General features: G+C 43.7%; 1 protein-coding gene across 1 annotated transcript in view; it reads left to right on the top strand.

The window, feature by feature from the left end:
- CLRN1 (clarin 1) overlaps window positions 1-6,995 on the top strand; it is a 42,150-nt gene extending 35,155 nt beyond the window's left edge. The window contains exon 3 of the mRNA XM_024566121.3: window positions 6,621-6,995. Within this exon, the coding sequence (XP_024421889.1) occupies window positions 6,621-6,886 (266 nt within the window). The 3' untranslated portion in view covers window positions 6,887-6,995. The remainder of the gene's footprint in view (window positions 1-6,620) is intronic.
- Window positions 6,996-27,804: the final 20,809 nt, after the last annotated feature.

Below are 27,804 nucleotides of genomic sequence, written 5' to 3'. Positions count from 1 at the left end.
GTGGCAGGAGGAAGCAGAATGGGGGGAAAATACTTCCCTTGAGGTTTAGAATACAGTAGGGGAAAGGGAGAGATATATATAAATTAAGGAGGTGAAGAAAGAGAGGAAGCCAGAGAGAGAGAGAGAGAGAGAGAGAGAGAGAGAGAGAGAGAGAACTGAGTACAGAAGTAACTGGACCCATAGTTTCACACCGGAGCATTGATATATGAGGATATGCCTTTACATCATGTTCCATTCTAGAAGTTTCCACGTGGTGGTTGAATCCCATATCTGCATGTAAAAGAGAGAAGTCTAGGCAGAAGACTCACCGTGAATCAACGGTAGAACAGCCTAGGTCATTCAGTGAATACCTGCTGAGGCTTATATGAAATGTTGGCTTAAGCAAGCCTTTTGGATGTGATGAAAAGCTCCGAAATGTGGGCTTATTGCAGACAGCATTTATTATGTCTTCTCATAATAGAACACCATGTTATGAGTTATACCAAGTAAGATAAACAAATAAAATGAGTGTCTTTCTCTAAAAGGGGGATGCTACTAATATGGGTCTAATTAATTATGGTAATTACAGCTGTGGCAGGGAACATAAATAAGCACAGTCATATATGAGACATGAAGACTGGAACACAAGGAGCAGGACAAAAATAAAAGAATGCTGCCATCACATACCAGTTTTAGTATCACTAATGTCCTGTCCTCTGCAATATGTCTAAGACACATCATCCTGAAACTATCTGCATCTTGTTTTACTTCAATCCTTGTGGAAGGGCTGTTTTTCAGAGTCTGAGAAAGACATACAGGATGTCCCGGCATCGAAGCCATGGAGCCTGAGGAAGGATAAGGATTGGGGCAGGAAAAGTCAGCAATAAAAATATTCTATCAGTTTATTAGTGTAGACTTTAGAAAGGAGGCAACAGAAGGAAAAAAGCAGTTAGCCCGCCCCATGATAGCAGTGGGCAAGGAATTGTTTTGATAAGCAGGCAGAGCTGCAGGGGCAGAGTGAGGTGAGAGCATTGCACTCCAGGTCGCTCCTGTGGAAGGTGCAGTATAAGACCCGCTTAACTCACTCTGCAAAGGGCCCAGCCATGACCTTGTGCAACAGATGCTCAGTCTTGTTCTATCACAACTGCAGAGAGACTCCTTCCCTGCTCAGAATGTACATGTATGTCTTCTCTTCTTCATTTAGAGTCCAAGCCCAAGTCCTTGCTACGACCTCCAAAGCACCACTTGATGTCTACCCCAGAAACACACACACGCACACACACACAGCTCACCAGGATCCTACACCGCTCTGCCTGGCTTTCTTCCTCTCTCTGCTCTCACCACCTGGTTCCTTTGCACTCTCTGTTCCCTCAGCCTAAAGTGCTCTCCTGCTCAAATGTATACCTTCTCACTCCCTGGCTTCCTTCAGGGGGCTCTAAAATGTCATCTTCTCTCTGGGGCCTCCCCAAGCCATCCCCATTCCCTGCTTTATTTTATTCTCCTTCGTGCATATCACACTCCAATAAACTAAAGAATACACTTACCTATCTTGTTATTGCCTCTCTCCCCACTGTCTCCAGCGTCAAGAAGCCGTGAAGACAGGGATTTCCGTCTGTTCAGCGCTCTGTCCCCAGTGCCCAGAGTGGTGTGTAAGCACCCAGTACATATTTAGGAGCAGCCCTGCATATTCCCTGGTCACAAATCACATTCTCCTTTTCTGGAAATCAATTCAAATTAGAAAAAGACTGTGTTTTTAGACCATTTCTTCTTTGTACAAATCATCCTTCTCACTAATATGACATTTGTGAAGCTTGAGTTAGATGTGGCCTTGAACTTCAACTTTCCATTGCAGAAGATGGAGAGAAAAGGCTGAACCCAACCGGTGTTACTCCTTCATCCACACCTACTTTTTGGATGCAGGTGACCAACTTGCTTTCCATTATGACCTCCAAATCTACTCTTAGGTATTAGTTTGCTTTATTTGACCTTCTGCCCTTTTCTATCTGGGAGCCACTGGTCTCTAAAAGCAGTGGGCACCAGAACCACTTCCAATCAGGAAACAAGTCATTGCTAGCGATCTGCTTTCAATACCTGCTTTCTCGCAAGGTTGCCTAATTTCACAGAAAATCAGCACTTACACCTGCAAAGGCGTGGCTTTCCCACCCCCACTTATCATCTTTCAAGACTCCTTAAAGAAGGAGATTAGCAATTTTTCATTCGGGAGAGGAAATGAAATACCTCTGACGTTTGCCTTCTATAAGAGGGTTTAAAGATGATGTGTTAGCTTTCGGGAAGTGTTGGCCATTACTTCAAATGGAATCGAAATTCTAATTTATTATTTCCCAAAATACAATCTCAGTGATAATGGGAGAATGTACCATAGATTTTTACCTTTGAGGACACTTTTCTACCAAAATTCATGGGGCCCTGGCCTGCCCCAGGTCCTGGCAGGATGTCCCCATCCATAAAGGCACAATCACTCTCAGGGGCCAGCCAGCAAATAAAGAAGCAGTTTTCTTGTCAGCTGTGACCTTTGTTCACTGTGTCGTAAGGACTGGAGGAGAGAGGTGCCCCGTTCCCAGACAGCTGCCAGAGAGAGCGCCATGAGTGTGCAGTGTCTTGCACATTACAAACGCTTGGTAATTGACCAATAATTTATGGTGTGACAGCCTAATAACTCAGCAGTCCTATTCAGTCAGAAATTAACTCAGTAATCAAAGTCATTAAAAAGAAAAAAAAAAACACTACAGTACCAGCCAGATGGTGGGGAAATCAAACACATGAAGGAAAAATGACTGGTCTTTGAGCAAAACACCGGGCAGCAAAACCTGGGTCCTCTGCTTGGTTCTATTCCAAATTCTAGCTTGAGCGAGGCTTCAGGCTTTCCTAAGTCTAGTGTACCCTAACCTTTCTGTGAGCAGGGGCAGTGCTGGTCGGATGGACAGATATGTAGGGAATCTGGCCAATGGCCCTGATTGAGTTTGAGTTTTTAGTGTACATGGAAAACTGAGAAAAGGAAAAGGGAAGCGTGCAGACCTGCTCTTAACATTTGTAAGGCCTTGAGCAAAAGTATGAATGAAAGGTCATATACCCTGTGTTTAAACATTTAAAAGTTAAAAGCTAATAAACTATTCACTGAGACATGTTCTTGCCTCTCGCCTTAATAAACATCTCTCCGTAGGACCCAGAAGGCCAGATTCAAATTTAGAATTCTTGAGCCCTGGGAATTCTCCACTTGAACGTGGTGATGGTAGGAGGGCTGGCCCCTGTCTGTCCTCTTTCCTTCCCACGTCTGGTTCCATCCACATTGTGAAGGGCCTCCAGCATATGCATCTGAACACTCCCCTGCATGTCTGTGCTCTGACCATGCCCCCAGACAGCTCTGCCTTGGACACCTTCAGGCATCAGGGCTGAGTACCAGGCACACAGTCTGCCCTTGGGAGGACTGACCCAGGGAAGAAGCCCATGGAGCCCTGGAAAGCACTCGGGCTGCTTGGGGAAGGAATTCCCTGGTCCCAGCAGTATATCTAGAATGTGAGTCGGGGACTCTAGATGGGCCAGTCCCATAGACATCAGGATTCCTTATTCCATGTAGGGGTGCTCTCCAGAAGAGAGGGGCAGGGGGAGAGAGCAGGACCCTTTGAGTGGGGGACCCTAAGCAGGAGCCCCCCTGCTGGAATCTAAAAGCTACACTGGAAATGTGCTAAGCCCTGTTCTCACCATCATTCACATCCCTTACAAATCCCCTCACCATGTCCCTAGCAGGCCACCAAAGGAAGCACTGCATAGGTACCTTCTGGTCCATAAGTCATAAATAGTTATCCCTGGGCTCACGTCTCTTTTAGAGCCATCGACAGAGAACAGCAAAAATATTCTGAACTCACACTGAGTTGTTTCCCTTCACATCTCTGAGCAGTGCTGGCAGAGACGCAGGCTGGGCTTCTATGACCTGACTCGGAAATGGCAAAGTTGACCACGCTGGCCAAGCCCAGAATCCAGAGCAGAATTTTGGACCATCCTCTCAAATACTGGACCACATGTTCTGATTTGAGACCTTGTGATCTTAAAGCATTAGCTATGGCAAAAGGCTGTGAATTTAGGACACCCCAAGCAACTTTTACTTTAGGAATTTGAAATTCAGTCTCACTAGGACGCTGTCTCCTTAACAAAGTAGTACCTTTAAAATATTTACCAACCTGAAAAGGAAACCAAGCTTGAATTTTCCTTTCGAGCACTAAGGAAATAGTGTTTCTCTTCTGTCAGAAATTTACCATCTCAGACAAAGAAGGCTCTTGTGGTTAAAGCAATGGTATTTTCTCCACCATTTTCCAATAAAAAGATAAAGAGAAAACAGCATTGCAGCCTTTTTGTTGGATCTAACAATGAAGGAATAATACAGTTTTGCCACCAGAAAGCTTTGGTGTTAAGCTCAGAATACAAAAATAGGCTGATAAATCTTACAAAGGAATATTTTCAACTTCCACTCTGAGGCTAGTGAAAAGTAAAATTTCAAGAAAATTATACCATTTGATTATTTGGGGGGTGGGCGGGTGTTATGAGGATGATCAAGATGAGGGGGCCAATCTAGATGAAATTCTAATAAAGAAATGTGATTTCCCTGTTCCTGCTCATCCCTATCCCCCACCCCCCAGGATCCAGGCTGTACCTCCACCCCAACCCAAACCTAGCTTCTGGAAAGGCAATGGGGGCCATCGCTGCATTGCAGCTCCCACACCTGGAATGCCCTCCCCCCACACAGTCGACCTTCCCTCTGCTTGGCAAACTGCTCCTACAGCTACGTCTGAGGAACCTTCCGTGAAGCTGCCCACCCTCTCAGGGACAGCCCTAGCCTGCAGCTCCCTACTCTTACACTCAGTGCTGTTGGTTCAAGCGTTGCTTTATCTGTGTTCCCCACCTGATTTTACACTCTGTTAGAGCAGAAACCATATGCACTTTCTTTAATGTTTAATTCTCCATCACTATTCCCATGCTTGGATGTAATAAATCTAGCCAAATAAATGAATGAGTGAATAAATCAATAGGAACTTAAGCCACTGTGTTGCTGCTCTTGGGGTATTTGAATGAACTATAATTAAAGAACCAAAAGCACTTACCCCTCCCACAGAGTCATAAACGTAATGGGAGAGAATTTGGAGGCACAAGGCACTGATACATTCGTTTGCGTTGCCCACCTGATGTAGTCAGGGGTTTTTTGGTGTGTGGTTGGTAAGGAATCATGGCAAAAACTTTTGAGATGAAAGTAATACATAAAAACCCAAAGGAATAGCTACCAACTGGTAAGCATTTATGCACATTAATTCTAATGCCAAATGCTAATCAGTTATTATCCGTTATACGCATTTGATCAATAAGGAAATTGAGATTTGGTGATTTAAACTGCTTAATTTTACAGGTTATGAACCCAAACTGGTTTGATCTAAGTCAGAAAACCATCTCAGCAAGTCTCCTATTAACTGGCACCCCTTTGTGATGGCCTGGAATACACATTCCTCTGTGCTCCTGAGCCCGCCCCCGGCCATCTGCTTCTGCCCCTGTGCCACTCACCCACCCGGGGGTCCCCCGTTCTCCATCCTCAGGGGGAGAGGTCCCATCAGAGTGTTCAGGCACCAGTGGGTACAGATGCCCTGTCCTGCCAAGGTCTCACCCAAGTGGAAGGTGCACCAGTTAGGATTAGATTAGGCTACCAATGACTGATAGGTGAGAGAAAAATGAAAACAGTGTATTAAGCAAAATAAATGTTTATTTTTTTCTCACATAAAAATCTAGAGGCAGAAGTCCAGGGTTAATCTGGTGGCTCCAGGCCTCTGGGATCCAGAATCCTTCTTTCTTGTTTGGCCAAAGTACGTGGCTTCCAGTTCTGAGGCCAACGGATCCAAAATGGGCACTGGAGCTCCAGCCAATGCGTCACTAATCAGTTACAGGAAGGAGGAAGGCCCTAATACATGCAACCTCAAGGAGACGTTCCTGCCCTTACATCCTAGCCACTCCCAGCCGAACAAGGTAGTCTTTATTCAAGGCTCCGTGCCCAGGTAAAAATCCTGAGCTCCATTACAAACAAGGAGAACAGATACTCTCTGCCCCAACATCTTATCCATGGCTCTTTTTGCTCAGGGTCTCCTCTGGGCAGCTGTAGCTAGATGGGAGCTGGAGGAGACATGTGACCCTCTGAAGGAACCCTAGCGCCTTCCATGGGTGGCCGTGTGGATGGCATTTATCCTTCATGACCTATGAAGTATTCTGAGAAATTTGTTCAGAGAAATGTTGCTCTCTTGAAGCCACATCGTAGCAGCGGCTGCTTTGTAGCCTGATGTCAACATTGTGCTTTTAAGATGCCCAGCAACTCAGCCTTCTCATCACATAGAGAAACATTTCCAGCCTTTGTAAGATCAGCTCCACCTGACCCCTCGCGTCATCCCACTCACAGCCATCACCAGGCACTACCCCCCATGGGGTGGGGAATCAGGCTCTGGACGGCTAATCTGAAATGATATACTTTCGCAGAAAAGTGTGAATGAGGGTAATGGTAAAAGGCTTTCTTTTGTTTGCACATCCACCCTCTTCCCTGTTGCTTACACTCGGAGATATGTGTCCCAACACGTTGTCTCTTCCTTCTGTTGCAGGCTCTTGCGGTTGTCTCGTCATGATTTTGTTTGCCTCCGAAGTGAGAATTCACCACCTCTCAGAAAAAATTGCAAATTATAAAGAAGGGACTTATGCCTACAAAACACAAACTGAAAAATACACCACCTCCTTTTGGGTCATTTTCATTTGCTTTTTTGTTCATTTTTTGAATGGGCTCCTCATACGACTTGCTGGATTTCAGTTCCCTTTTGTAAAATCAAAAGACACAGAGACGACGAATGTAGCTGCGGATCTAATGTACTGAAAGGCAAATGTTTCTGTGGTTTCCAAGGCAGTGAGTGGACTTGCTTTGGTCACTTGGATATGGTTCATTTTGTCCCTCCTTTTAAATGCCCCAATTAAAGCACCCAAACCCTCGGCGATAATGTTTACAAACTGTGTACTAGGGACACAGGCTGGAAAGTAAAGGGAGCAGGAGGAAGGCTTTGGTAGGAAGGCTGTGCTGCCTGGTGGGAAATGGCTTCACCCGGGGTGGTCCAGGCAGTTGACCGGAATGGACAAACTGTTGCTCCACACACAGCAACGCGCAAACGCGTTTGCGCTCCGGGGGAGGCAGAAGGCACAGGGAATATATTTTAATACAAACAAATACTACTTCTGATCTACCCACACATTTGCTGCTACAGACAGCAGAAGAGAGAGCTAGAATAGCTTTTTCTAAATGATAATGCATTAAATGAGCTTCTTTAAAAAAAAAGTTTATTTAAAGCACATCTTACTCTGGGTCTGTTGATTATAATTTACAAACCTCTAAAAGTAAAAAAGAAGGAAAACAAAGCTAAGGGTATTTTCCGTCCTGTGCCTACGACCCCACTGCGTTCACACAGTACATACAAGGCAGAGAACTGCGAGGCCCACGGAGGAATCGTGAAAAATGAGTTTTCCTAGTAAACTTGATACAAAATGACACATTGGGGCCGCTGCTTCCTACTTCAGTGTCTTGAGCACTAATTCCCAATTATGAAAATTATACTACACTCTGGGGTTATGACGGTAGCACTCTGTCCTTTTGGTTTCTGTTCTGGCCGTCGCAAAGCATGACCCAGGTCAATTTTCCCCCCTGAATTAGCCATGAAATTGATCTGCGGCTGACCAACTGAGCCTGAAACCAACCCTTCCTCTCTCCTCAACCTTCTGGCCTCAAAAACGCACACAGAAAGAAGCAGAGAACGGCAGAGAACACATTACCAGGCCCCTCACCATTGTTGCTCAATACTTAGTGCTCATTCCAGGGTTTTGAAAGTGCTTGTTTTTAAAAAAAACCTTTTCCCTTTTGGAAAACTTGACAAGAAACGAAGACTGTTTGCATGCCTGGGAAATAACTTGCACTGGTGGTGGTCGGCCCACAGGCTGACTTGACACCACATCCTTAGTTTCCAGATGCCAGTCCCTCTTCCTTCATTCAGAGAACACACCTGGAGAACTTCTAGAAGACCATAAGTCAATCTAGTGATAAGGGGAGATTTGGCTCAGTAATGAGCCACAGCCTGTCAGAAACCTTCAGCCAAAATGGTTAAATACATAGAATTGGTAAGCTAGGAGTGGGCGGGAAAGGAAGGACACCACCCTGTGGGTAATTGGCCTGAGATCCCCCAAGGCCAAATTCCCCACAATTGCATTTGACGCCTCTCTCTCTCTCTCCCTCAGAGGTTTAAAAAACTGCTAACACCAAGGCTTTTTCTTTAGAAAACGAGTCTCTGTTTGTTTTCTGTAAAAGAGAAAACTTGGAGCAGCAGCTGAAAATCCAATGAGAACCTAACAGGCAGACTAACAATGTTCCTTCGGTGGGAAGTAGAGGCTGGGCTGCTGGTTTCTACAAACTGTGCTGCAGACAAAAATAAAACGAGATACAATCTGGCCCTCAGAGGAGTGCACGTAACTTGTCTCCCTCTCATCTTTCAGATGCAATGTGCAGTCACTGGTGGCCTAAGGGTAGCCCTTAGAAGAGGGATCTGGCTGGGATCAAGGGCTGGAAAAGTACATTCATTGTGCTGTATCTGATGTCCCACCCAGGTGGCAGCCAGCATTCCCACATTCTCACAGGAACACGGGACCCCCTGCCCGCTCCGAAGCCACAAACACAAGGCTATGTTTGGGAGCTCAGTTCAGGTGGTCAGCAGACACCCTCAGCACCAAGAATATCAGCACCTACTATGTGGTGGGAAAGAAGGGCAAGAAGCTATGAAAGCCAGCTGAAGTCCTCTTGTGTAGACCCTACAGCGAACTTGGCAAGACAAGGTCACTGGAATGGGAGGAAGCTCCTGAACCAAACTGTGCAGACAGGACAGGCTACGTTGAGAAAAAGGAGGGCACTTTACAGGTGACAAAGGTCTTTCGCTCTGGTGGTCCCATCTACTTCTCCAAAACAGCCTCTCTCAAGTCAGTTTATAAGCTTTCAGTGTGGGATGTGGATGAGTTTGGCTGGGCTCACACATTACGCAACCCTAGGGCACACCCTTTCCTCTCCCTTTGCACATTTTCAGGGGGAGAGGCAGCAGGTGGAGGGAGAAGGGGTTCACACTGGCCACATTAGAGTACACCAGCTCCCAGCTTGCTGATAGAAGGGATATTGGTCCCAACAATTTACCTATCAACACCTGAACAAGAACCAAGGGGGTGACTGCAGGGGGTGTGGGCAGCAGAATTACCCCCTCTCTGAATTGTCCTCAATCTCTCCCCTTCCAGTAAGATCCAGTGTGGGTAAAAATAGTGTGGTTGTTATAAAAGTACTGCTTCAAGACCAGTCCCAGGCCACCTGCCTTGGTTTCTAGCTGCCTGCTGACCCTGATCACCTCTACTCAGATACTCGGAGTTTGTGCTGTTGGGGTGCTCAGCGCTGGGTCGCCATGGCAGTTGTTCATGGCTCAGGGCAGACAAGCCCCCTCCTCCAAGTGATAAGGGGCAGAGCCATGCTGAGGGGCAGAAAGAAGGACTGGGAAGGTCTGGGGTTCCGGGTTCTGGGGTGAAATTCCCCTTCAGGGAAAAGTCTTCTTGGAAAATGCTAATGTAAACTCAATAAACTTTGAGTTACAGACTTTGTGATCCCGCTGCCCCACCCACTTATGTGACCGGACATACCTGCTGTGTCACAACACAGAGATCACTGGGCTATTTCCAAAGTCCAGAGGAGGCCGAAGCTGACTGGATGACTCAAGCCAGAAACCTCCAGAAAATGTCCCCTGCAGGGCCTACAGGACAGTATCAGACAGTATCAGACCTGAGGGTCGGGTGGTAGGGAAGAACAGGTATGGTGCTGTGTGAGCCACCTGATAATGAAAGGCAAGTGTCTTAAAGGATTGTGTTGCTTTGCTAGAACCCTGGTCTGAAGGATTTTGACCTACTCTGGGAGTGGACAGAATGAGCAGCAAGGCAGTGGTCCCCTCACTAGGCCAAAGTCCACTGCTGCTGCTGGGGGTTATGCTCTAATTCTGGAGGGAAGAGAGACTCAGGCACTCCTAAAAGCCTTTGTTCCCTGCCTCCTCCCGTCTGGTTGGTAAGGGGCACATGGAGCGGGTGGCCTGGGCACCTCAAGCAATTCAAGTCCATGCCCTCCCAGAAATGCGCGGTATCAGTGCCCATGAGCTGCTCACCTGCCCCGCAGTCTCCTCATCTCCTATTTGCCATGTCCTTAATCTGGGCCAAAAACCTGTACATGTCTGACTCAGAGGTGTGCATTCTGGGATGCCTCAGCTCACAAATTTGCACTTCATTTGCTACCCTTCCATTTAACCAAGTACAATAAAGAGTGTGTCCCAGCTTAGGGAAGGACAGTGTCTGCTGGACATCCCAGGCCAGAAGCTGGTGTATTCCCTTTTATTTGCTGCCATTTCGATGCTCCCTTCACACCCCTTTTCTGTCACCCTTTCCCCACTGACTCTCTGTGGTAGACAGTACCACATTTTCCCTATCACATTCTCCTTAGGTACACAGCTAAACTACATTTCCCAGCCTCCTTTGCAGATGGGTCTCTGTGGGTGAGTCCAGACTGGTGGGATGTAGGCTGACATGACTCATACTACTTCCAAGCCCCACCCTGAAGAATACCCCATGCCACCCTTTAGTTTTATCCCCCCCTGGCATTGCAGCCTGGAAGGTTGTGGGATCCCAAGGGCAAGGCTACAAAACAGAGACAGGCTTTGTGACCTGCACTGGAGTGTGACAAGAGTGATAAAGGAACTTTCTGTAAAGCCACTAAGTTTGGATGGTTATTTGTCACTGCATCTTAGCCTGCCATAGCCTAGCCAATAGGTCCTCCTCTCCAGGATGGCTCTCATGTTTCATGCCGGTGAGACACTCCTCTAGGTCTCCCAGGGTGTAGCCCAAGGCCAGGTGCACCCTCCACCACCAACACTGAGCTGCTGTCTGCACCCTGTCCTTGAAGCTGTGGCCCTCTGGTCACATGGCCTGTCACCTGCTGAAATGAAGACTAGAGAGAGAATTTTCTGCAAAATCTCTAAAGAGTAAATAAACACACCTTTGCTTATGCTGGCATCCTTCACGATTCTTTCCAAGTGGCAATTAATAAGCCCTTCTTCATTCATTCAGAAAGATTTTATCTTGCTTCTGATCTGCAATGGATCTAGCTGTATGTAAGGCACAAAAGATTTTGGAGAGGAAATGTAAAAAAAAGAGTAAAAGATTTTTTTTTACTTGATCTTTGGTTAGGAGTGAAGAAGACTTTCTTTCAAGATGTTCCCTTCTTTGTTTTTTCTTTTTAAGTTTATTATTAAAAGCAGAGTTTTTAAAGTTTCCCAGTAAAAAAGAAGAAACTAATCAGATGAGATGCCTTTACTACATAAATTACCCCAAAAATCAACAATTAGAGTCTCAATTTCCACAAAATGCTGTAAGAACTATGTATTTAAATGATGCCAAGTAAAGTTTTGTAATGTATCTGAAAGAGCTAGTAGGGAGGCCTCCATCCCTGTCGGAGTCTGGAGGTGTCACCTGAGGGGTGCTTGGTCAAGAAGCCATTCTCCCTTCCATACCCTACTTTCCTCATGTCCTCCCTCCTGAGGGGCTTTGCAGCAGTTCTGGGTCAGATGAGGCCTGAGCAAGTCCTGGGGCAGCACAGGGAATGTAGTTAATAATATCTTAACTTTGTGTGGCGACAGATGGTTACTAGACTCACTGTGCTGATCACATCGTAAGGTATATACAAGCCGAGTCACTGTGTCATACACCTGAAACTAATACAATATTGTATGTCAATTGTACTTTAATTCTAAAAAAAAGTCTTGGAGCCCAAAGCAGTATCCCTCCTGCAGGCTGGTTCACCCGCAACCTACTTCCTGCTGTCAGCTTGGGCTTCACGCGATGGCAATGAGGACACCTGGACACCGATTCAGTTTCTCCAGTGTTCGCGAGGGCTGAAAAAAATCAGGACTTGCTCCAGCAGAGATTCTAGGCTTAAGCCAGGAGTACCTCTCTGCCCCTCCTGCCCAGCCCTACCCCTAGGAATTTTCTTGCTAGTTTGGAGACAAAAACAAATTTGTACTATGAGAGTGTATCTGACTCTAATTTACATCTAAACTAGTGACTATTGAATTTAACATCACTTTTTAAGTTCACCCTGTTCACCCCTTCTCCCCAAAGCACGTGTGTAGCTGCCTGGACTGGGCAGAGGTCTCTGGTTACAAGGGAAGAAGTGGACGGAGCGCAGTGGGCAGGAAAGCACAGCACGTGGAACTGTGAAATAGTACCTCACCGCACACTTCAGCACTAAACTGGAAACTCTCTGCTTCAGCTTTTTTTTTTTAACTTTTCAACAAACTTCATAGCTGCCCCACCCACAAAATATGCTTGTTATTTTCTTTTTAAAATACATAAATATATACAAATGTGAAATACATGTGTCGTATCAGTTAACCCTCTAAAGGAAAGAAAAGCTTCTATTTTACTTAATAACTTGGTCAGGGTGCATTTCATATGAGAAACAAAAACCCACTTGAAACATCTGAAGCAAAAAGCAAGAGCAGAGGAAGAGACAGAGAGAGAGAGAGAGAGAAATCAGATGGTGAAGCACAGCCTATGGGTGGCTCGCTTTGGTCAGATGCCCTCCCCTACGCCCCAGAGCTAAAGTGAGGAAGGAGGGTGAGTCATGGCTGCAGGGACGGGCTGGGTACGGAGGGTTAGTGTGTGTGCAGCAGGGGAATTCTCACAGAAGATGTGAGTTTGGTAGGTATCCCCCCAAAAACTACCCATGCCTCTGTTTTGTCTTTTGGCCTAATTTCTAGCCTTAAATGACTGACTAAATTTCCTTCACAATTCCTAACTCATTTTATTTTTTGCTAAAATTCGAGAAAGAGAGACATTGAGACACATTGAGAGAAAGACGTGGAATCACAGCTTAACTGATTTGTGTGTGTCTATCTCATTCACAAACATCCCAACTGACTGAACAGTGCTTCCTTTAAAAAAAAGTGGCCATCTAGACGATTTCCACTGAATAGGCAAAGCAGTTTTATTTCTAGAGTATTCATTCTATTCTAACACAACAGAATGTTTCCATCCTCCCCCCGCCTTCCCTCACTCACATCACAGCACATCTATGGCCAAACCCGAAGGGATAAAATGAGCCACAGAGCCAAACGGCCTAAGATGAGATTGCTCTGGTCATGTTTACAAACACACATCTCTATGCACGATGCTGACATGAAGTGTTCTTATCTCCCTCATGCCTTGCTCCCAGCCATCCTGTGAATCACATTAAGTTCTTTATCTCAGGAGGCACACACAAGATCAATAGCCACACCTTTACCATATTCCATGTCTGCTGAATTCAGCTTCAGGGACTGACTTACCATGGGCATTCTTGCCCCTAGTCCCTGCCTGGAGAAGGGATATGAATTCAGAAAGTCTCAGCCATGGGATTGAAGGTGACAGCTCTCCCAGACTCATCTAAGGGGTGTTTGGCTTGTGATGTAGTCCTATGGCACATCCACAGAGTGTCTCATTTTTGGAGATTTCTTAAAACAAACGTTTTTCCAGTCATAGTATTAGAATGTGTTGTTCTTCTCCTAAAGAACTGTTGGTTTTTTGCTTATTTCAATCATCACCCACTCTATTTTAGTCACGGAAACCTCTAAAGCCACATCAGTGGCCCACTTGCTGAGATGTCTGGGAGTTTCAAAGTGCATGTTGTATCCTAGTAACTAGCTTTATTCCTGGGTTGGCTTGGGGTTTTGATGCTTCCCAAAATTTTAAAAACTTATCTTCCTATCTCTTCTTCTATTTTATAATCTTTTCATGAATTGTATACTACTTTATAAGTTGCTTTAGGTTTTTTAGAACAAGGTGGGATATAAATTTTACAAATCTAAGTCTTTCCATCATCCTAGGACTATGCGAGTGTCGATGTAAGAAATGTCCAAACCTACAGAGAACTTTTATAGAGTTTATCTGAGTCAAACTGATGACACGTGCCAGGGAGCGAGATCTCAAGTGCTCCAGAGAATAACAGGTTTTCAGTTTCTTTTATGGTTATGAAGTTCAGGAGGGGATGTAAGGAAGACTGGAGAAAGTAAGACGTGTATTGGATTATAGGATAGTTGACAAGACTATGTGTTCTCTTAAGGGTTAATATCCCCTTTGGGGGCTATTACCGCTGTTATTTCAAAGGTGTGTTAACCTAGATGCACAAGAACAATGAACAGGGCTTACTTAAACCTTCCATTGAAGAAGTTACAGGCCTAGGATCTGTAACCATGGCGGGTGGCCAACCACCATGACCTGTCCAGTTAGAAATGTATTTTCAGATCACCCTGTGAGGTTACTTTCCATTGAACCCCCTTTTTTCATTCACAGAGCATAAAGAGAGATATAAATAAAATATAACCTGATCCTCAAAATGCTTTCGCTGTAAATCAGTTCTGTTTTGTCCACTGCTGAATCCCCAGTCCCTAAACCAATGCCTGACATGTGCTAAGCATTCGATAAATATTTGCTGAATGACTGTGGCCAATTTTCAATCCTTCTTTCTGTCCCAGAGATCTGACTGCTTCTGGTCTTTCTGAAGTCCCTAAACTCTGTTCCCCCTCTATCATCCTGAATGTGCCCTTCTCCTCAGTTTCCTTGTAACCATTACCCTAATGAGGTTTTCACTCCCTCCTTTTGGAGGGGGTGACTATTTTGAGACATAAGTTCTGTTGTGCTGCCATATCTTCCTAATCCTTTGCCAGCAACTGCCCACAATACTAAGAGAAAATGCTAATGTTGGTTCAAATGAGTGAATCAAATAACTTATAAGATATTGATTAAGCTTCAACCTTGCCCTACAGGAAAGAGACATACAGGGCATGGCCCCTGCTCTTACAACTTAAATCAGTTTCCTAAAATCGCAGAACCTATACTGCTACTAAAATGTAGATTGTTTTCTCAGTAAGTGAATTCAAGTTGAACCAGCTTGTGGGAGTGGGAAAGAGACTGGATTCAAGCCCAAACTCTTCCTCTCGCCAGTTCTGTAATGCTGGGGCATCATCTAACTTTTCCTGATTATGTTTCCTTATCTGCAACTAATCTAAATGCCCCCAGATTTCCCCAGTAGATGAACATAGGTCACAATCATAGTCTGTTTAATTCCAAATTTTGATAATTCTAAATAGATGGCCCTCTGCCAAACTGAGAATCAAGGCATTGTTCCCATCCCTGCCCTCTTCCCCAGTCCCTCCCACTTCATTCTGGGAGTTTCTAAGTCCTGTTTCCTTAGGAACAAGTCTGTCCACACCAACGCAGCTCACAGCTTACCTGACTTGGAGGCTTCTGCGAGGAGGCTGATTTCCCAAGGCAAAGGAATTGCTCCCTGGGAGATGCTCTGCAACCCTACGGTTCCAGAGTGCACTGAGGCCTATGACAGAGAGGGAGTGGGATGGAGAAGAGCCCCCTCCCCGACTCTGTCGCACTCATGGTTGTCTGTGTCCTCAATGAACCTTGTCTGTGTCTGGCTTGTCACATATCTTCCAAGAAGTTTGAGAAACAGACCCACAGGCTGAGCGAGACACAAATATCACGTGCCTGCATTCTCTTCTGTCACAAGTTCCTCTCCTCTCCTCTCCTCTCTCTCCTCCCCTCTCCTCCCCTCTCCTCCCCTCTCCTCCCCTCTCCTCCCCTCTCCTCCCCTCCCCTCCTCTCTCCTTCCCTCCCCTCCCCTCTCCTCTCCTCTCCTCTCCTTGTACACAGCTACAGAATTTCCTTCTCCAACCCAAAAGGAGAAACCTCATGCTTATCTGCTCTTGTCAATGTCTTATCAATGCATCCAGAAAGGTCTGCGGATCTAATCCACAGCTGGATTACCCACTACGTGAAAAATGATCCATCTGAAAGATCTCTACAATCCACCATGGCTAAAACAGCCTATGAACAAAGGAATCCAGCGCTTCCTCAAGAGCACAGTTCCATCAGGCAGTGCAGAGCACCACTGGGAGCACTGAGTCTGGACATGCAGCATGAACAGAGGCCACCCGGGCCTGTCATCAACTGGCGGCCCCACACCACGCACATTTGGGGATCTATTCTGTGCAGGACCTGCCGTGCAGAACAAGGAGACAAGATGTGAACAGTCTGTATTTTTAGCCCTTGGTATTCCATACTCATCTAATATTTAAGGTTCTTTCCCTTTTTTTCATCTTCCTTTGTATTAGTACTACTTTCCATTTTTCTTTAAGCAGTGAAAGGTTTACATCATATTTTTTAAATGGCTCACTTTGGAAATTGAGAGTTTTTGTGTAGGAAAACTTGGGGGCTTTCCAAATCTGCTCCATGCTCAGAAACTTCAAAGCTCTACCTTCAGCACCTTGTGAATTGCAAATACCCCAGAGTCCAAGCCCAATTAATCACTGCCTCCAGCTGAGGCAGGTATCATCCTGGCGCCTGTGAAAGGCAGGGAGGACACTGTTGGCGTAGCAAGCTGACAGAACCAGAGGAAAGCACATGCAAGGCTGATTTAGATTTAACCTAACAGGCTGGCCAGGGAGAGGTGCTCAGTGTTCTGGGGAGGCCAACTCTGGAGGCTGCACAGGGGAAGCAGCGCAGACCCTGGGGAGAGGCCTGTGTACTGGGAGTTTCTCCAGCAGATCATAGAAGGGAAATGGCAAAGCTAGATTCATGCGACAGAAGAGCACCATGCTAGGGCCTGTTGAGGGATAGGAACAAAGTCTGGCCCACCAACAAGGATATTTTGCAGAAACTCACCCAGGAGATGACAAGAGTCTGACTCAGGGAGGGGAGGGATGCAGAAATATCTGTGAAGCAAAATAGTCATAATTTGGTCATTGATCAAGTGTGTAAAGTGAGGAGTAGCTGTCTTTGCTGTATTCAGACTTGAGTTCAGTTCTATACTGAAGTCTCTGTCCCCCAATGCAATAGTTTGCATAAAATCTCCCTTGTCATTTTTACCAAGTCTCTGGTGAGAAGTTTTTCTTTCACACCACAGACAAGCCACCTAAATGCTATGAAGTGAGTGAGGAGTCAGAAGACAGAATGTAGACTAGAGTTCTAGAGGTGGGACCCATAGAAGGAGGTCTAATTGCTTGGGAGGCATTAAGGAACAAGGAGAAATAGCCAGGTAAATATGAGAAGTCGGGCTTCTGTCTCCAAATCCAGAACAGCTAAGCACACCTGTGATGGCACAGAGTGTGGTGTGGGCATGTGCAGTTGTGGAAACCCACACAAGCAAACGAGGTAGCCGCCTCCATAGTACAATGTTAAGTGGAGCTGCGGAGGGTTGAAACCTCTTCCCTTTGCCCAGAAAGTTCACCTCCTGATTTCTTTTCTGATATATAAAATTACTTTATTAGGAAAAGGTGTTTTATTATACAATTAAGAATTAAGGCTTACAGGGTCACTCTGGAAGAGGTATATGTATGTAAATTCACATGTTTTTTACAATGTCAATGATTGCTGTTGGAGCCTTTTCTAATGGCTAATTTTGGTTGAAAAAGAACAGGGAAACAGAAAGAAACCACAATTTACCTTTCACTTTGAGAGGGTGAAAGGGCACAGATTTATAACACAATGGCACCAAATGCTAAACTTTGCCGAATTTGCCAATAATAGAATTACTTAGCTGACATTTTTGTAAGGAAGAGAAACTAACAAATTGGAGCACAGAAATGGAATATCTTCAAGGACTAAGGGGTCTCACAGAATACAAGGACTGGTTGACCTCTAGGACTCAGGGAAGACTCCAGGGCCCCAGTGGTGCAGACAGTCAACCAATGAGAGGATTCTATTATTACCACATGACCCTCAAGTCCAAGTACTTATTCCCAAAATAAACCATTAAGCCTGTTTGGGACAAGGTCCCATGCATCAATCAACCAGCTGTGACCGATATGGGGTCATGTGCAAATACAGGTGCCCTCTGTGAAAGGGGCAATGTGTCGGGTTCGAGGGAAGTTCAGTACACCAGGCTCCCTTCACATATGACTCCCCAGCCCTTTATAAATCCCAGCCACTTTTTCACAACTCTTCCCATCCTCAGTTATCACATAAGGTAAGCTAAGCAGGGACTCTTTCCTATAATGCAGTGATGCCTTCTTCCAGGTGAGGAAGAGGAGGCTTACAAAGTTTTGTTGACTTACCCATGATCACAGATAGACTAAGCACAGGAGGCAGGACTTAAACTCACGTCTCCTGAGTTACAAAATCAACTATGTGGGTGTAGCCGTGGGAGAGATGAGTGACTACATGTGTAGGAACTTATAAATAATAGGTTCGTGGGTGTCTGAATCAGAACCATCAGAACTGAAGAAATGTGGCCACTTATGCTCCCCAACTAAGCTATTTACAAGAAGGCAGGGGAAGGGGAGGAAGGACCAGAACACAGATGGAGGAAAGAAAAAAGCAAGAAATAGACTCAGATCAAGAAGGAGACTCCTGGGATCTACACATAAACATATTTATGAGGCATCCATGATGGAAGTTATCCTTGTCCCCCAAAAGCTATTCTCCTCTTACAATGTAGTAGAAACAATCTTAGTAGAAGGAATGGCTGCCTGGCTAAGGTCTACATTTCAAATCACCCTTCCAACTAGTGGCCACATGACTCTGGCCTATGGGATGTGAGCAGAAGCGACATGTGCAAAATCTGTGTCATAGTCTTAAATGGCATGTCCTTTACCCTTTTCCCCTTCCCACAGTCTGGAATGCAGAGTTAATAGCAGGAGGTGAAACAGCCATATTGGACCATGAGAAGCAAGCTAAGCAGAGCCACAAAATGGAAGCCTGGGTTCCGGATAATTGGTAAACTACCAATCAATCAATGCCAACCCAGACTTATTTTGAAGTCCAAGAAATAATTTTATAACAGATATATTAGAAAAATAATAAAATGCTATGCATCGTGCACAATATCATAGTAGGCAATGGTAAATGCTAAATGTTTCCATGACTCATGTGTAGACTAAAAGTACAAAAGAAAAAATTAGTGTATTTGGCTAGGGTGTTAGTGATAATTTCTATGTCTTCTTTATTTACTTTAAAATCTGAAATGATTATATACTAATAGTAAAATTCTTACTAAAGTATAAGTCATCAGGGATATAAGATAGTGGAGTAGGTGGAAGTTACACTCACCTCCTCCCATGTCCAAACTGGTATTACAGCTAAAATACAGAGCAATCAACCTGAATAACCAACTGAAGGCTAGCTGAAGAAAAGTATTATAATCGAGGATTTACAGAAGAAGCCACATCATAGGCAGCCTGGCTAGCTCAGTCAGAAGAAGCCACATCAGGACTTGTAGGAAACACAAAAATGGTTGGCTTTTCTCCCATAGGCAGTGGTTGAGGTCCTGGAGGTATGTCTCAGATATGGTGGGTGTGGGGGGGCCATTCCCCTGAGGAGCATGGGACCTAAACTCCAAGCTGGGGTCCCAGCCCAGAGAACCAGATCCAAGGAGAGGTGCCCATATAACATCTAGCTGTGAAAATCAGTGGGGATTCTGTCCACCAGGGAGAGACAGAAGTCCGCTAGAGACACAGGTGCCCTCTTAAAGGGCCAGTGCACAAAATCTCATTTGCAGCCACTCACCCTGGACTCCCGCAGAGGAAGGGTGGAGTGGACTAGATTCGTATGAGGAGAAACTGAGCCTGTGGCTGTGGAGAGGGAGCTGAAGGGACGGCGTCCAGGATCCCTGCACTGAGTTTCCCTCCCAACTGATGACGCCATCTTTCTTGAGTGAAACACTTCCCTCCTTATGTCATCAGCCTGAAGGAATGAAATAGCCCTTCTGACACCCTGTCAGCCCACCATGAGGAGCTTGTGCCTTGTTCAGGAGTCAGGTGCCTAAGCCCAGATGTAGAGATCTGGACAGACTTAGGGGGTATCAATGACTGAGCTGGGTGGCATTAGGGTGGGGATCATTTCCCCTACCTTTCCATGAGCCTGATTGATACCTTCCCCTACAAAAGGGAGATCCACCAACACTACTCTTGGGGCTCCCAGTGGCCCTACCCTCTGACTCCTGGTTGTTCTGACTTGCTGAGGTCTGGGCAGAATCCAGGACAGACTGAGTTGTATAGCTCTGAGGTGGGGGTCACTTTCCCCGCCTTCTACCAAGCATGTCCAGCAACTTCTCCTCACCAAACACCCACTTACCCCATCCTCCCAACTCCCTTTGGCCCCACCCGGCTATGATAATGCTTCTGGAAGAATCTGAGACCAATTGACTTGTGAGACTCTAGGATGGGGGCCATTTTTCTCTCATACAACCAAAGGTACAGAGCCTTCCTCTCACAGGGCCAAATCCTCTTCTCTCTGGGCCTCACCCTGATGACTCAAGACCCTGCCCCATCACAAAAGTGTGTAAGCACCCAGTAGGTAGCAACTAGACTTGGTATAGCTTGGGACTCCTGCTGAGTGGCCTCAGACCCAGCACTGGCACCAAGTTTGAACCTGTATCAATCTGGTGGATATCACTTGCTCCTACCTGTTGACCCATTGAGAACCTACCTCATGCAACTCAAGTACCAACAGAGGCTCTTTCAGTGACTGAGTCTAACAGCCAGCTGGCAGGTGGAGGCAGGCGGAGGGAGATTTCAGGGTGTCTTGGGACTGATGCTCACCTGCCCCCAGGCTTGGGGCTGGTAAAGCGAGTGTTGGTGCTCAGCTTGATCCTTCCTGTACATACCCAGGCCCAGCAGAGGCAGCCAAAAGCTGTGGATTGCTTTGTAGTCCCTAATAGGTAGCCCAAGGCCACTCATAGGTACTGTCTGACATTGGCCTGCACCAGTGTCTCTCCCAGGAGGCCCCAGAACCAATGCATCAATAGGCCAGCTTCAGACAACATCAGAGCAGGATCCAATTAACATCACAAGCAGCATATCCAAAGGGCACTAGACCCTGCTAGGCAAATTCTGCTTTGTGTGGTCATCACCTGCACAGCAGTTCATATACTGTGGTCCAGATTAATCCCTACAGTCAGCCAGCCTAAAAGTCAACACCCGCACAAATGAGCTAATATAAATCAAGATTCAATTATAACAATAGGGTCCACATAACCCACACAAGGGACATTCCTGGAATACCCAGCTCAGGTGATCAAGGAGATTTTGCTACTAGGTCCCACGAGACACCTAACACATAAGGGCACCCTATCAAGCCTGGGAGTCATAGCAGATCTACCTAATACACAGAAACAAACACAAAGAGGCATCCAAAATGGGGAGACAAAGAAACATGTCCCAAATGAAAGAACAGGAGAGATATCCAGAAAAAGAACTAAGTGAAATGGAGATGAGCAATTTATCAGATGTAGAGTTCAAAAAAAATGTTAGCCTGGCCAGATGGCTTGGGTGGTTGGAGTGTCATCCCATATACCAAAAAGGTTGTGGGTTCGATTCTTGGTCAGGGCACATACCTAGGCTGTGGGTTCAATCTCTGGTAGGGATGTATACAGGAGGCAAATTGATTGATGGTTCTCACATCAATGTTCTGTCTCTCTTTCTTCCCCTTTCTCTAAAATCAACAAAACATATCTTTGGGTGAGAATTAAAAAAAAGAAACGTTATAGGAATGCTCAAGGATCGTAGAGAGAAAACTCAACAGCATCAAAGAGTACACAGAAACTATAAAAGAGAATCAGAAATGAAGAATGCAATATCTTAAATGAAGACTATACTAGAAGGAATAAATACTAGTTTGGATAAAGCAGAGGACTGACTCAGCAATGTGGAAGACAAGGTAGCAGAAAACACCCAATCAGAGCAGCAAAAAGAAAAAATTAGAATAATTTAAGGGACCTCTGGGACAACATGAGTGTAAAAACAGCCACATCATAGGGGTAACAGAAGAAGAAAGAGAGCAAGGGATCAAGAACCTACATGGAGAAATAATAGTTGAAAACTTTCTTAACCTGGTAAAGAAAAAAGACACACAAGTCCAGGAAGTGCAGAGGGGCCCAAACAAGATGAACCCTCCAGGCAAACACCAAGACGTATTATAATTAAAATGGCAAAGGTTAAATACAAAGAGAAAAGCTTAAAAGCAACAAGTGAAACACAGTCAGTTACCTACAAGGGAGCTCCTGTAAGACTGTCAACTGATTTCTCAACAGAAACATTTCAGTTTAGAATGTATTGACATGAAATATTCAAGGTGATGAAAAGCAAGGACCTACAACCAAAACTACTTTATCCAGCAAAGCTATCATTTAAATTTGAAAAATAAATAAAGAGCTTTTTAGACAAGAAAAAGCTAAAAAAAAATTGTGACCACCAAACTAGTATTGTAAGAAACATTAAAGGGTCTTCTTTATGAAGAAAAAAAAAACAGAGGAACATAGTTAAAAGACCAAAATGACATTAAATATGTACCTATAATAATCACTTTAAATGTAAATGGCTTAAATGCTCCAATCAAAAGACAGAGTGAAGCTGAATGGATAAAAAAACAAGACCCATAAATATAGTGTCTACAAGAGACCCACCTCAGAATGAAAGAGACATACAGACTAAAAATAAAGGAATAGAAATAATGTGTTTCATGCAAATGAAACACTTTTTAAATACTGGTGTAGCAATACTTACATCAGACAAAATAGAATTTAAAACAAAGATGAGAGACAAAGAATGATACTACATAATAATAAAGGGATCAATCCAACAAAAGGATACAACCCCTGTAAATACATATGCACCCAACATAGGAGAACCTAAATATTTAAAGCAAATCTTTATAGACACAAAGTGAGAGATTAATAGTAATACAGTCATAGTAGGGGATTTTAACACCATGTTGGCATGAGTGGATACATTTTCCAGACCACAAACCAACAAGGTAACAGTGGCCTTAAATGACACACTAGATCAGATGTATTTAATTGATCTTTTCAGAGCATTTAATGCCAAACCAGCAGAATAGACACTCTTTTCAAGAGTACATAGAACATTTTCTACGATAGGCCACATGTTAGGACACCAAACAAGTCTCAATGAATTTAAGAAGATTGAAATCATATCAACCATATTCTCTGACCATAATGGTATAAAATAAGAAATCAATCACAAGAAAATAACTAAAGATCATGGAGGCTAACAAACATGGAGGCTAAATAACACATTTCTAAACTGAATGGATTAACAATGAGATCAAGAGAGAAATTAAAAGATTCCTTGAAACAAATGAAAATGAGAATGCACAAACCCAAAATCTACGGCACAAACTGAAAGCAGTCCTAAGAGGGAAACTGATAGCACTACAGGCCTACCTCAAGAAACGAAAAATAATCTCAAATAAACTATCTAATTTTACACTTCAAGGAACTAGAAAAATAGCAACAAAGCTCAACATGAGTAAAAACAAGAAAATAGTAAAGATCAGAGCAGAAGTAAACAAAATAGGGTATTAAACAACAATACAAAAAAAAATCAATGAAACCAGAGGTGGTTCTTTGAAAAGATAAATAAGACTGACAAACCTTTAAACAGGCTAATCAAAAGAGAGAGAGAGAGAGAGAGAGATCTCAAAATCAAAAATGAAGGAGGAGAAGTAACAACTGACACCACAGAAATACAAAGGATTGTAAGAAAATATTCTAAATAACACTGGCTGGTGTGGCTCAGTTCATTGAGTACTGGCCTGTGAACCAAAGGGTTGCTGGTTCGATTCCCAGTCAGGGCATATGCCTGGGTCACAGGCCAGGTCCCCAGTAGGGGGCGTGCGAGAAGCAACTATACGTTGATGTTTCTCTCCCTCTCTTTCTCCTTTCCTTCCCCTCTCTCTAAAAATAAAATAAATAAAATCTTTTTTAAAAAGTCACTACAAAGAAAGAAAATTATAGGCCAATATCCCTGATAAACATAGATGCTAAAATACTCAACAAAATATTAGCAAACAGGATTCAGCAATATATTTAAAAAGATTATATACCATGATCAAGTGCGTTTTACTCCACAGATGTAAGTTGGTACAATCCTGAAAATCAATAAATGTGATATACCACATAAACAAAATGAAAGATAAAAATTACATAATAATATCAGTAGATGTAGAAAAGGCATTTGATAGAATCCAGCACCTATTTATGACAAAAACTCTCAGCCAAGTGGGAACAGAAGGACCATACCTCAACATAATAAAGGCCATACAAGACAAACCCACAGCCAACATCATAATCAACAGGCAAAAACTAAAAGCATTTCCCTTAAGATCAGAAACAAGACAGGGATTTCCACTTTCACCTCTCTTACTCAATATAGTATTGGAAGTCCTAGCCACAGTAGACAAGAAGAACAAATAAAAGGCATCCAAGTTCGAATGAAAGAAGTAAAACTGTCATTATTTGCCAATGGCATGATACTGTATATAGAGAGCCCTAAAGATTCCACCAAAAAACTGCTAGAACTGATAAATGAATTCAGTAAAGTAGCAGGATAGAAAATAAATATCCAGTAATCCGTTGCATTTTAAACACCAATAATGAACAATCAGAAAGGGAAACTATTGTAAGAACACAATCCCATTTCTAATTACATCAAAAATAATAATAAAATACCTAGAAACATATTTAACCAAGAATGTAAAAGATCTGCACTCAGAAAGTTATAAGATGTTGAAGAAAGACACTGAATATACAAATAAGTGGAAGCATATACTGTGATCACGGATAGGAAGAATTAACGTGGTTATAATGTCTATATTCTGCCTCAGAGAATGCTTTTCCATTACACTGTGAATGACACTTGTTTTGTTGTTCTTTGTGAATTTCCACATGTCTGAAGACAAAGTTTTTTATAGCCACTTGTGGCCACTTTGTATAATTTTGAAATAAACCAATTAAAAAAAAGTCCATACTACCCAAAGCATTTTATAGATTTGTGAAATTCCTGTTGTTTTTGGAAAGGGATTGGGCCCAGAGTGCATCCTTGGGCTGGCCAGTGTTGTGTGGGTTCTTGACTTTGTATAGGAAAGCTTTCACCGTAGGAGTCCAGGTGATTTTGAGAGTACATTTATCAAAGCTAGGGACAGTGACTCTAAGGAAGGGCTTAGGGTAGAAAAAGCAACAGGAGAGAGCCTAGGTGGTGCCCTGCCTGGGCTCTCTACAAACGTTGTAGGAAAATGTGAGCCAAGGCAGGGCTGCTGTTAGCTCACTGAGTAGAAGTCACAGAGAGAGTACCGAACCTAGGTGGGGCTACTGTTAGCTCACTAAAAAGTCAGAGAAAGGGTCCTTGGAGACAGGTACAGTCAGTTAGCTCAGAATAAGCTGTCATTGCCTGGTGCTCCCCTGGTTGCAAGTCCCATGGGGACCCTTAGAGTTTAGGAGATAAAAGTAAAGATGTACACCTGAGAGGAAAGAAAGGTGTGGGAGTGCTCCAGAGAGAACCCAAGCTGGCATCCTTTAATTAAGGGTTTTGTTCTCTCTTCTGTGGTGGGAATCTTAGGGAAGGTTTTAAGGGAGGGTTTCAGCAAATATTCACCAGCTTTCCAGGTGTGTTCTTCAATATGCTTATTCCTTAAAATGAGTTTATATGGGAGTTTGGGATCATTCTTACTCAGCTTCACTGCTTTACTTTTATCTTGGATCTACTTGGTTCTAATTGGGCTTTTGTTATTTGTTCATCCATCCTTGGGTTTGGCTGACACAAATGGTATTAATTTGGCCTCTGTCCTCTATCTCCCCTACCAGTGTGGTTTAGGCTATGTACTCTCTGGTTAGAGAGAAAAGGCATAAAGCATCTGCTCTCAAGTGTCCTCTGTTAGGAAAGATAAGGTCTTGTGATTCACTAGCTGACTCTAAATTGCTCAAATTGTTTGGCCTCGTTTAATTAACTTGGCTCAGTTTCCCCATTCCACTTGCCAAGGAATTTTCAGTTTCTTACTATCCTGCCTCACTATCAAAATACCCATTGTGTATTTCACAGAACTAGAACAAATATTCCAAAAATGTATATGGAACCACAAAAGACCCTGAATAGCCACAGCCATCTTGAGAAAGAACAAAGTTGGAAAAATCATGCTACCTGATATCAAAAGATACTACGGGACCATAATAATCAAAACAGCATGGTACTGGCATAAAAACAGACACATAGATCAATGAAACAAAATAGACAGCCCAGAAATAAACCCACTCCCTAATGGTCACTTAATATTTGACAAAGAGGTAAGAACATACAATGGGATAAAACAGTTTATTTAATATATGGTGTTGGGTAAATTGGACAGATTCATGCAAAAAAAAATGAAACTAGACTACCTCCCTATACCATACACAAGAATAAACTCAAAATGTTTTAAAAGTTTAATGTAACACTTGAAACCATAAAAATCCTAGGATAAAATATACGCAGTAAAATCGGGGATTTTTCTCTCAGTAATATTTTTTCTGACATATCTCCTTGGGCAAGGGAAACAAAAGAAAAAATAAACTAATGGAACTACTTCAAACTAAAATGTTTTTGCACAGCAAAGGAAAGCATCAACAAAATGAAAAGGCAACCCACTGAATGGGAGAACATATTCTCCAATGATATATTTGATAAGGGGTTAATATCCAAAATTATCAAGAACTTATAAAACTCAACACCAAAAAAAACAAACAATCCAATTAAAATGGGCAAGAGACCAGAACAGATACTTCTCAAAAGAGGACATACAGATGGTCAATAGACATGAAAAGATGCTCAACATCTCTAATTATTAGAGAGATGCAAATTAAAACCATGAGATATTACCTCACACCTGTCAGAATGGCTATCATCAGTAAATCAACAAACAAGTGCTAGTGAGGATGTGGAGAAAAGGGAACTCTTTTGTACTATTGGTGGGAATGCAGATTAGTACAGGCACTGTGAAAAACAGTATGGAGGTTTCTTAGAAATTTAAAAAGGAACTGCCTTATGACCCAGCAATCTCACTTCTGGGAATATATCCTAAGAAACCCGAAACACTAATTCAAAAGAATATATGCACCCCTATGTTCATTGAAGTGCTATTTACAATCGCTGAGATCTGAAACAGCCCTAGTGCCCATCAGTAGATAAAAAAGCAATGGTACCTTTATACAAAGGAATACTACTTAGCAGTAAAAAAGGAAGAAAATCTTACCTTTTGTGACATCATGGATGGACTTGGAAAGCATTACACTAAGTGAAATAAGCCAGTCAGAGGAAGACAATTACCATATGATTTCACTTATATGTGGAATCTAATGAACAAAATAAACTAACAAACAAAATAAAAACAGACTCATAAACACAGAGAACAGACTGACATCTGTCAGAGGGGAGAGGGGTTTATGGGGGAGGTAAAAAAGTTGAAGGAATTAAGCAAGAAAACAAAAACTCATAGACACAGACAACAGTATGATGATTACCCGGAGGGAAGGGAGGTGAAGGGGTGGGACGAGCTAGGAGAGGGTAAAAGAGGGATAAATGGTGATGCAAACAGACTTGACCCAGGGTGGTGAACATGTTGCAGGAGATAGCATAGGAACAATCCTGAGCCTGCACTACTGTTGTTGGCCAGCACTAGTGTCCTTATTGCCAAGTAACACCTTTTAACACTTAGGTAGCATCTAGGAATGGGTGGCCAGGAGGGAAATAAAGGCAAGGGCTTCACCATTGCAACCTAACAAATAACTTAATACAGGAAGGTAAAAGCAAAGGAAGACATGCCTCACCCATGACCTAGTAATCCTGAGCATGGTCTGATAAGGCTGCCAGG

This window comes from Desmodus rotundus, chromosome 2 (assembly GCF_022682495.2).
Source record: "Desmodus rotundus isolate HL8 chromosome 2, HLdesRot8A.1, whole genome shotgun sequence".
Lineage (NCBI taxonomy): Eukaryota > Metazoa > Chordata > Mammalia > Chiroptera > Phyllostomidae > Desmodus > Desmodus rotundus.
The sequence above is the reverse complement of the archived record's forward strand: the minus strand, read 5'-3'. Positions and strand labels throughout refer to the sequence as shown.